Here is an 11714-nt window from a genome sequence, read left to right on the forward strand (position 1 = left end):
AAAGTCTACCTAACCTTAACATAATCATCATTATCTTTTAAACAACGCCGAATGTCAGTGATATTAATGATGACAAATACAATACATGAGCTGCCTCTACCAAAAAGGGAGAAAACATATATATATATATATATATATATTATATAATTTTTTTTTCTTCCACAGAAAGCCTGCTTGGGCATGTTCTCACTGCACGAGGAACAATTAGTTCAGCGACCGCATCGGTAGGTTCCCTAATTTTACCTTTTGTAGTCCCAGCTCTCACAAAAACTGACTGGTAGCCGTTAAAAGAGCCTACGCTTGGTTCAATGATAAAGTTTTTTTTGGGGCCGATAACGTTGCGAACATCTCACCATAGTTATATCTTACTATCACACCAACGCCCATCATCCCAATTAAACATTACAAAACCACCATGAGGTTGACCTCCATGGTAGCGGCTTTCCGCTGAAAAAATAAAAGAAAAGAGAGAAAAGAAAAGGTGGATGTCCTTTCCCCTTACCCCCATTGACAAGGTTGTTTGCAGCTAATTACATTAACTGAAGGGGTGGATCGCAACTGCCACTTGTTTGGCAATTGACTTGTGCAAGTCTTAATTTATTTAAAAAAATTCAACTCTCTAATATTTTTAATTTTTATATCATATTAATTATTTATTATTATTATTTTTATTACTATTTAAATAAAAAAAATTTACTACAAAACAAAATTTTTTACTTTTTCATAGTAAAAATTTAAAACTTCTATTTATTTTATATCACATTAATTGCTTCAAAACCAAAAATTTACTATTCAAGTCCATTGCCAAACAAGGAGGCCACATGGAGTGCTCCTTGTCACCCCTTTATCCCCAATTATTATTCTTTTATTTTATTTTTGAGAAAATGGTATATGTATTTTTTTTATAGGCTTCATAAAGAAAAAAAAATGACGGAATTGGATGGAAGGATTGATTTAATAATGTGAACAGACTCAAAAAGCTAAAGGATAAAACAATTAAAAAAATAAATAAAAATTCATGGAGCGGTTTGATAAAGGCTCAAAACTCTTAAACTCATATCAATTTTTCTTTTTTTGTAATATATTCAAATGTGGACCTATGTAGCACTTTTCAGTTTTCAAACACGAAAAATAATTTTCAAAACACAAAAATAGAAAACAGCTTTCAAGAACTCATTCAAACTCATCAATGTCTGTAAATATTTAATAATGTTTTGCATATTCAAAGGAAGATGTGTACTTCATTACAAAATACACATAAATATTGTTAGATTCTAAGGCTTGTTCTTTTTTCTAATACTCTGATTATATTCTGAGCTCTAGCTAGTTTGCTGTTTTGTTTTTTGTTTTACTTTTTTGTGGTTCTTTGTGTAGGGGTGGTGTTGATGGTTTTCTCTTCTTATTTATTTATTTATTTTTTCTAAGTTGTTTATCACTTCTTATTGCTTTGCTAGAAGACAATGGGGGTGTTTGTTAAATCTCACTGCAGTGTTCATTACTCACCACATTATTCACTTCATTTTTCCAAAAAAAAAAAAAACGTTCTTAATTTTATATCAAATCATTCACTTTTTATATCACATCATTTACTTTTTATTACTATTTAAATAAAAAAATTACTACAAAACAAAATGTTTTACTTTCCAATACCACCTTTTCATTTTCTCATACTAATCATTATTTTTATTTTTTCTTTTTATCCATGAACAGTGCGGTGGGGTTTAACAAATACCCCCAATATCCCCTTGTATATGTTCTCTCTTTTCTTTTTTAAATGTAGGAGAAAATATACTTTTAACCCTCAGAACTATCACTCATTTTGAAATTATGCTTCTAAATTTTAAAAAGTGACATTGAGATCCCACATACTACCATCGTGCAGTAAATTAGACACTTCTACATTTTTTTTCCCAAAATATTCTTAAAGTTATTAATAAATAAAAATTAAAAAATATATAAAAATAACCATTTGAAAAAATATATATACTAAGGGGGGAAATATGAAAATGGTCACCCCTTTTTGTTGTTTTTAGTTTTTTTTTTTTTTTTTTAAATTTTATTTTAATAATTTTAATTTTATCAAATGGTTATTTTTAAATAAATTTAAGGGTATTTTGGAGAGAAAAATGTAAAAGTGTTTAATTTGACATGCAATTTTTCAATATAATTAGTATTTGATAATCAGCCTTTATAAAATGGATGTCATTAATTTGATTTTTCCTTCTCCATTTATTGGATTCCTCCAAAAGAATAAAAGAAAATTAAATTGATATTTTCATGAAAGAAAAATGATTGAAGACCCAAAAATACTACTTTCATCACAATTATATATCCTTGTTAATTAAATAAAAACATTATCTTCACACTTTGGAGAATGAGGGTAAATGAAAACATCCAACTCTTCATTTTCACTTCTACCCCATTCCATGGAAGAGAGAAATTGAATGGTTTCATTTTCATATATATATATGTTCAGGGCTCCATGGTTCACCGGCCGGGTTTCATTCATATCATGTAAATACATTAATTGAAAGGCAAACAAGGTTTTTATTTTATTTTTTATTATTATTTTTTATATAGATGAGGAAGAACAAAATACAGACAATCAGCATAAATACAAAAGACAAAAAATTACAGAATTTAAAATATAGAGACAAAAAAAAAAAAAAAATCTCTTAACAGCTAAGAGCATCTCCAACAGTGTAGCTAAAAAGGAAATATTAGCTACATTTAGCTATTTTTGTCATTTTTTTTTGTTCCAATATAATAGCTTCATATTAGCTATTATACCTTAACTATTACAGTGAATAGCTTCATATTGCTATTCACTGTAGCACACTATATTATTGAATATAATATTATTTCCACATTATTTTGTCTCTCTTCTCTCTCTCCCTCAACGTTTCTCTCTCTTCTCTTTTCTCTGTTCATGAATTTATGATATAAATTCAAGTCTTTTGAATTACTAAAAACTCTCAAAAAAAAGAAAAAAAAAGAATAGCATGCATATAATTGACAAACTAAAAATGAAAAAATAAAAATAACACACAGGTATGCTGCGTGAATCAATTCTATTGCAATTTACAAGATGATGCAAAAGCGGTCGTGGATAAAAAAAAAAAAATGAAAGATTAAAAAATAATATTTAATGAAATAAAGAATCTGTTGGAGTTGATATTAAAAAATTAGTAGCTAAAATAGAGAATTGTGCTTTTCAACTAGGTAGAATACCTCTTACTGCTGGAGATGCTCTAACGAGGTTGTTTCTCATTCGATTTGGGCCGTAAACAATTTTAAAAACTCTTTTTTTTTTCTTTTTTTTTTTTCAGAAGTTGACATAAGTATCAATTTTTCTATACCAGACAAAAGAAAAGAAAAAATCCAAGTTGTTTCTTATTGGATTTGGATTATAGTAGGAGAGGTCAACAATTTTAAACAAAATTTTCAAACATTAACGTGAGCATTTATTGATTATAACCGATAGCAAGTACTAGCAACAAATACTTATCAAACACCCTCGTATATCAAAACTGGCCGATCACTTTCATAATTTTGGTCCTATTTTCACCACTCTTATTTTTTGTATTTTTCGTATTTTTTTAAAAAAATAATAAGAAAAGTCAACAGAAGTGCAACCATCAACACCCCTATATCATCCAAAACCAGCTGATCACTATTATCATTTTGGATTCTATTTTCACTATTGTTTTTTTTTTTTTTTTCTTAAAAAATAAAATAAAAAAGTCAACAGAAATGCAGATTTCTTCGCCCTAGTAGGATCACTAGAAGAGGTGGCAAAACGGGTCGACCCGTAATGACCCGCAACCCATTTAGGGTAAACTCAAGCACGACTTGTTTAGCTAATGGAATGGCCCCACCAAACCCAGACATGACACGGTAATTTCGTGGATCACCCGACACGACCCATTTAACCTATTTAGTTTTTTTTTAAATGAAAGTGATGAGTCGGGTCATAAACAGGCCAATTGACCCGTTTATCAAAGTAAACGGGTCATAACATTGACCCGTTTATGACCCAAACCCATTAAGGGTAAAAATAAAAAATAATAAAATAATCGTGTATGACGAGTCACCAACGAGTGACCCGTGACACGATCTGTTAAGAGCAAAATAAATGGGTTGACCCATTTATGACCCAAACTTGTTTAAAGTAAATCAAAACCCGGTAATTTCGTGTCGTATTTATATCGGATTGTGTTAAATTTGTCAGTCCTAATTATTATCACTATTTCGTTATAACAAATCCAAATATTTTTGTTTACAACTTCAAAAAATAATAATTTTTTTTTTTTTTTTTAAAAAAAAAAGTACAAGAACATGGGCACAGAGTATCACAGCTCCTAAAGGAACATGTTTGCGTTACAACTCCTCCTCGTTCAAAAGGACAAATGAAAGCCTAGCTAACCTTAACATAATCATCATTTATCTTTGAAACAACGCCGAAAGTCGGTGATATTAATGATGACAAATACATTATATCAGCCGCCTCTTCTACCAAATATATTATTATTATTATTATTATTAGTTTTTTTCTTCCACAGAAACCCTGCTTGGGCTTGTCCTCTCTGCACGAGGAACAATTAGTTCGGCGACCGCATCGGTTGGTTCCCTAATTATTTAAACCTCTTTATATATATATATATATATAACAACTTTTGTTCATTTTTCATTAAAATTATAATCTCAAATGATCAATTTTCTGCAACACTACTTTTATTTATAAAATCGCAAATTCAAACACGCTCTCGGACATGCACTGATTGATTCACTTGCTAAATAGAAAAGCCTAAGTTCCACAAAGATGTGCATTCGAATCGGTATGTGTTCAGCATCTTCATGCGGACAGTCTTGTTTGGTCAGGCCCAGGCTGAGGGAAACTCAAGCCTATTTTGAGTTTCAAGAAATGCACCTATTTTGACTTCTATAATATATATATATAAAGGGTTAAATTCACTTTATTCTTAAAATTTTAGAAGCTTTTTAATTCGAATCCAATGTTTAAAAATTAGCAATGTACTCCTCTAATGTTTCAAAAAATTTCAATTCAGACATTCTGTTACTAATTTTCATTAAATTGGACGAAAATTTATGAAATTACATAATTACCCTTAATGTTTTTTTTTTTTTTTAAAAAAAAAATTTCTGTCCAATTAGATGGAAATTAGTGACGAAAGGTCTAAATTGAAAATTTTTGAAACATAAATGAGGTACATTATCAGTTTTTAAATATTAGGGTTTGAATTAAAAAAGTCTTGAAACTTCAGGAGTAAAGTAAATTTTTCTTTATTTTATTTTTTTATAAGTAAAATGTCAATGTTTCTTTAGACGGCACTTAATACGTCATTGTCAACATTGGTAGCACAATGTATTGAAGGAAACTCTAGCCCTGCCACCAAATACAATACCCTTTTCTTTTCTTTTCTTTGTTTTTTTTTTTTTAAAAAAAAAAAATTGGTATGAGTCTGAAACGTATTTTATAAAATTTGCAATATTACTTCCACAAGATACCTACAGTCCTACCTGTTAACACCAACCTCCTTTTGTTTCTATTATATATTTTATTCTACTTGATACCAAGAGTTGTTTATGCTTAAAGAAAAATCCATTGTCAAAGGAATATTTGCTTCTTGTTCTCAATATAATATCTCATTTTTGTACATCCATCTCAATCATAACCCTCAAAATAAATAATACATTATACGATAACTCCACTCCGAATAGGATCAACTTTAAACCCTAATCATGAGATGGATACTATCAGTTTCCAGTATAAATTAACGCTCGCTTTATATACTATACTCTGAGAAAGAAAAGAAAAGAAAAAAGAAAAACACTCATTTTATGTACTTACAAATGGATATATGCAGTATACAAGTAACTCTCAACTCCTCCTCGATAAGAAACAAACCTCATATGATGAAATGATGCAAAGATGAGAAAGAAGGGATGGCTTACCCCTTTTGCTTCCTCCAAAAGATTAAAAAAATGACAAAAAGAGTGCCCTAACTCTAACTGTCTAAATAGACTAAATGCTATGTACCTGGCACTGGAATCTTTGTTGGATCTCTCCAGCTTTGCAAGCCAGGCCTTTTTCTCACAACATACAAATGACAGGGTGCCTACACACACATGCTCATCATCCTCCTTTCCCTCAAAAGGTGGTGATGGGCACTACCCACAAAAATTTGGGCTTACATGGACACAAAAACCAGAAGAAAAAAGAAAAAAGAAAAAGAAGCAGACTTCAGATTTGTAGTCCACCAACATCACCAAATAGACCATGCCAGGAACCTCCCTCTCCATTAGGAGACTCCCACTGAGTTTCTTGAAAATGCAGAGGTGCATTCATTGATGCCATGTAACATTAAGCACCCCAAGGTTGGTGCTTTCTTTTCCTAATTTGCAGCTGTGAATCAGCTCCAATAGAGAAATCTGCATTTACCAAGGGCACAGAATTAATCAACAAATGGTATTCCAATGTAATTCTAGGAGAAAATGAGCAAAAGTCAGAGGATAGTACCTATTAGCCTCATGAGTATAGTTAAGCTCAAAGTGAATACAAAACACCATCCCCCATGTTCCTCACACGGAGCTCCACACTCCTAAGATCACGAAGATTTTCTAAAATCTCTTGGAGAAGATCTAAACCCTTATCTCCTTTTCTCAAGGAGCTGATGCAATGCTTTAGAAACTCCCTATCTGCCTCAAGTGCTTGTAGCCTCTCATACACATGATCTACCTCCTCTTCAATAGCAACCTTCTTCTGAAATTCGGTGTCCAAGGACTTTTGCAGTGCAACAGAATCAAATCCTTCTTCATGATGTCCATTCACCAAACCATCTTTACCATCTTTACCATCTGTACCAATGGCATCAAAAAGGGGAAGAAGTCTCTTTGCATTTGCTCTGATTCTTCTCTCTTGATGATGCTTTCCATTCATTTCTTTGGAATGGCCATTTTCAACACCATTTTCTTCACTCTCAGAATCTGAGTTCTTATGGTATCCATTTCCATTCTGTTGGAAGGAATACTCAACTGGTTTGACATCCTCAAAATGTTGTTCCTCCTCATCACTCAATGTGAAGAGCTTATCTTCCAACTTCTTGAGCTGCTGTAAAATTGATTGCCTCTCTTCCTCAAAGTTTGCAAGCGACTCTTCCAAATATAGAACTGCATCGGCCGGAGTGTTTAGGTTGCTACTTTCTTGACTGCCAAAGAAGCTATCTTCTTCCTTTGCTCCATGATTCAAATCAATAGATAGCACATCACTATCCTCAGCATTGCTACAAGAACCTGTGCTTCTTGTACTACTATCTCTTCTTCTCCTCGACATCATTATATTTTCTTTGGATTCATACTCCTGGACCTTCTTCCGATATACTTCCAGCTCCTTTTCTACCTCTTGCTTCTCCTTTTCCCTTTTCACCATAAGCTCATTCAAAAGCTGCAAAGCTTCCTGGTCATACTCAGATTGCTCTTCCATCATTCTCTGATAGTGCAAAGCTTCCATTTGCATTGCTGCCTTCTCTTCCTGCAGCCTATTTATCATTGCCATTGTCTGGTTGGTGGCCACTGCTGAAGAACTTCTCTCTTCATCTAGTTCTGCATATAAAGCATTCAAAGCCTTCCTTTCGGCTCTCAATGCTGATATTAACTTCTCAACGGTCAGCTCACCACCTTCAATCTCACTAATGACACTTCCATCCAAGGACTCTTCTGTTCCCGATTCTTTCCTCTCAAGCAGTAATAATTTCTTGTGCAAGTGATGCAAACCTTCTACATAAGTAGGTGTATCAGGAACTTTTTCTTCCTCAATTTCATTAAGCTCCGAACATAAGGATATATCGCAGTTTACAGCTTGCTTACTTGTTTCTACTGACATGGTTTTAAATTCTAACATTTCTTCTTCTGTTTGCCCAGAACCTAACATAAGAATACCAGATTAACATATGCCAAAACATGAGAGTCCAATTTCTGAAGTTGGTTAAACAATAAACTAAAAGCTTACCATTATCATCATCAACTTGCTGTAAGACTGCGCTGGTGGAAGGATCTTCTTGTCTGTGTTCATATAATGGGAGAAATTCTTGGGTTTGAGCCTCATCAAGTGGTTCCTGATCAGGAATCTCCGTCCCTATTGAGATCTCTACTTTGAATTCATCGCCTCGCATTTGAATTGCTTCTTCAGGTGCTGCATGTAAGAGAAAATCATTAGAACTATTTATAGACACTCCAAATATAGCATACAAATAAAAGTCGAAGGAAATGAAACAAATAGGACTACCACGATGAGCATCTGAATACATTTTCCTGGCTGTTGCAGCTGCAGCTGCAGCTGATTGATCCTCATGATCATCATCTTTAGATGGTGTTTGAGTTGCTTCAGTGGTAGCAACTTGTTCATATTCTTCCCTCACTAAATCTTTTTCTTCTGTGTGCAAGACAGAGATACTGTCACTCTCAACCAGAACCAGGGATTCAAGCAATTCAACCTCGTCTTTTGAAAGTAATGCCACAGTCTCTCCTAAATTGTGCCAATTCTCCACAACGGGTTCTGCCTGTTCTTCAACATGCATATCAAAATCCAAAATTACATCTTGATTATTACAATTTCCTTGATCTTCCACATTATACCTTGGTTGACCTTGCTCTTCCACGGCAGCAGAACCAATCAATTCAACTGGAATCAATCTACAATCTTGATGATCGATGTAAAACTCGAGATGCTGTGGCAGAATTTCAGGGCATCTGTCCGTACTACAATTGACATGAACCGTGGATACATTCAAATTCTCCACTTTCACGGGTTCTCGCTTTTTTTCCATAACCATATTCAAGTTGCCGTCTTCATCAGCTACCAGTTCCTTGCAGCCAGAGTCACATACAGAACATGTCTCCTCCGTCTCCTCTGCTTTTCTTCCAGAACCATCATCAACGACATCATCAGAAACCATCTGAATTCCCCTGCTTTCTTCAATACTCTGGGCATCTTCACAAAGATTAATCGCGAAATCCGATCCGCTTCGATCTGAATAATCACCTTCATCAATTTGCGCATCAACCCCAGGTTCTTCAGTCAAATTCTGCTTCTGGGTATAATCGGAATCCCCCCAAGATGGCTTAATCAATATACAAGGAGAGTAGAACTTGCTGTCCAAGAGCACACCACAGCAAGAGCAACTGAAATTCCTCTCCCCGTTTTCACTGACCTTCTCATCACCGTTCTGGATCAAACCAATCTTGTTCATCCATGGAAAGAAAGCAAACCTCTTTGACAGTTCAGGAGAATCAGGCTGCGATGAGGACGAGCAATCCTCGCACATATCTCGCGATTCGGCCAGTTTCCGGTGATTCAAGCAGTAACCCAGTTTGGAAATCTCAGAGGCATGAGCTTCACAAACAAGATCCCTATAAGAATTACTATACTTTCCAGGCTCCAAGATGTGATCAAGCCTAGAACACCATAAGCAGGGCTTTTGAAGGCCAAAGTAATCGGCGAATTTAACGATCAGATAGGAGAAGAGAGAATTAAGGAGCAAAAGCACGATCAGAATCCATTCTAGGATGGCGTAGATGAGGGTAAGGGTGATTTTGTTGGTGTTCCTATGCAACATGGTGGCAAACTTGTTGGCAGCCATTGATGATGTTCTGCTCTGTTCTTAATATGTACAGAGAGCAGAGAGATATAATTGAGAGAATTTTCAGAAGAGAGTTTGTAGGCTAGTATTAGCGATGATGCTGAGAGACCAAGAGAATATTGGAGAAGATCAAAAGAGAAAGGTATTGGAAGGAACAAGATGTTGAACTGTTCCAATAGAGAGAGATAGAGAGAGTAGAACAAATGTAAATGAGAGAGTGGTTTTATTTAGACTGTGAAAGGCGGTTCGCGTGGAATGACAACCAAAGAAGACTAAACAATGTGTGTTTGAGTCGAGGAAAATAAAAGAATGTCTTTTCGAAGAATCTTCTTCTATATTGCTTTTCACACAATTAAGTAACATTTAACGTTTGGCAACTTGCAAATTCCAGTTGTGGACTTTACATGTTCAAAATGGAGAGCTTGATTAAAGGAAACACAAGCATTGAAACTTGCAAACAAATAGTTGGGAGGCTACAGAATCACCTACTTTCATTCAAATTGTTTGAGGCATTTTTACACCAATGTTATGTCATATGTGTATGTGGGTGCCATATAGAGAGAATACAATTTTACTAACATATTTCTTGCAACAGTAGCTTATGTTGTTGCCGTCCTACCTTACCAATACTCCTGCACCACTCCGTATGAACCAAACTGTATACAAGTAGGGTAGCAATTTTTTATACGACCCATAAGGCGTAAATTCAGTATGAATTTAATACAAAATTAGCGATTAGGGTTGAAGGGTCTAACTCATTTAATTAAATAGGTCTAGTTAAAGTTGACCTATATTGTCTTATACTTATGTCCCAATATGACTATGAATCTGTCTAAAACCCAACACAAAATTAGTAACTTAGAGTTGACGGTCTGATCTGTTTAATCAAATGAGTTGGGTTAAGATTGACTTAGAACATGTTTGAGATTGCGTTTGAGACATAGAGCTTTTAAGGCAAAAAACGTTTTTTGGCAAAAGTTTCATTTTTAACATTTTGTCAAAAATGTGTTTTGGCCATTTTTAGGTTTTTTGGACTTTTAAAAACACTTTCAATTTTTTTTTTTTACCAAACATACTTTTTTCTTCGAACGGATTTTTGAGTTTTGAATGCATTTTTAAATTTCTCAAACGTAAACCCAAACATGTTCTTATATAGTCTTATATCTATGTTTTGACACAATTTAAATTCGACACGAGTACGAATTATCATCCCTATATAACCCTACTCGACCAGGGGATAAGAGTTAAGTTGATATCCAAACACCTTCTCAAGGTCATTCCTGCCAGCTCCGACCCATTTTCTTTTTCGGCCAGCAAAATGGGGTGGCCTACCAACCACGTACCAAGAAGCTGGTGGACCACTTTCAAAGTATTTTGTGGGCCCCGTTAAATGTACAGATGCTTGGGTTCATGATGCATCTCTATCCATGGAGCTTTGAGAATGTTTTCATATTCAAACTCTTTTATTTATTTTTGTTTTACTATATTATATCAAAACTATTATTAATGTCTAGGCGGCTACTTTTATTTTCTGGCTGTTTTCTATTACATTTCATTTTGTTAAATATTGTGGATGTACGTTATTATTATTAATAATTTTAAACACTTCATTTTTCTTTCACAATGTTGATGTGATAGTTCTTACCGGCCTTTATATTAGTCATTAAAAAAAATCTAAGGGTTTAATTTTTTTTTTTTTTTTTTTTAAAAAAATCATTCAATAAAAAGGAAAGGAGTTACAAGGAACAAAAAGTTCAAGAGAAGTGGACTCCCCAACAACAAACTAAACGAAAGAAATTATCTCGAATTTAAAAACACTAAACAGGAAATGAGTGTGCTAATGACCTCAAAGGTATCAAATGTTTGTGTCCTTTAAACCTTGGGCAAAAGCTAAGGAATGGGCCGCATAAAGCGGTATAGGCACCAAAACAGAGGAGGGTGACATGACTCTAGTGAAACTCTTCAACCCTACCCAAACCCCCAATATAGGGGACACGAGCAGAAACATGACCCTTGAAAGATCCTTTAACCCTACCCTAACGAAACCCTTCAACT

General features: G+C 34.0%; 1 protein-coding gene across 2 annotated transcripts; it reads right to left on the minus strand.

Moving 5' to 3' along the window:
• Positions 1-5843: 5843 nt before the first annotated feature.
• Positions 5844-9926, minus strand: LOC132178754 (myosin-binding protein 2). 2 transcript variants are annotated; one of them, XM_059591282.1, is made up of 5 exons: positions 8306-9926; positions 8030-8212; positions 7888-7944; positions 6542-7797; positions 5844-6453 (listed from the first exon to the last, which is right to left on the minus strand). In XM_059591282.1, exons 1-4 carry the CDS (start codon positions 9657-9659, stop codon positions 6569-6571), a joined length of 2823 nt encoding a protein of 940 aa, XP_059447265.1. In that variant the 5' UTR covers positions 9660-9926; the 3' UTR covers positions 5844-6453; positions 6542-6568. The 2 variants fall into 2 exon arrangements, with proteins under 2 accessions (XP_059447265.1, XP_059447264.1); XM_059591281.1 differs by having other exon boundaries at positions 6542-7944.
• Between the last annotated feature and the right edge of the window lie 1788 nt (positions 9927-11714).

This window comes from Corylus avellana, chromosome ca4 (assembly GCF_901000735.1).
Source record: "Corylus avellana chromosome ca4, CavTom2PMs-1.0".
In the NCBI taxonomy this organism is placed as follows: domain Eukaryota; kingdom Viridiplantae; phylum Streptophyta; class Magnoliopsida; order Fagales; family Betulaceae; genus Corylus; species Corylus avellana.

Bases quoted from the DNA above. Each gene is read 5' to 3' on its own strand.
- LOC132178754 (XM_059591281.1), bottom strand. From the start codon at position 9,659: ATGGCTGCCAACAAGTTTGCCACCATGTTGCATAGGAACACCAACAAA. The intron at 8,213-8,305 runs GTAGTCCTATTT...TCTTACATGCAG, and splicing joins GTATTCAGATGCTCATCGTG to CACCTGAAGAAGCAATTCAA. The intron at 7,945-8,029 runs GTAAGCTTTTAG...TTCTTATGTTAG, and splicing joins GCAAGTTGATGATGATAATG to GTTCTGGGCAAACAGAAGAA.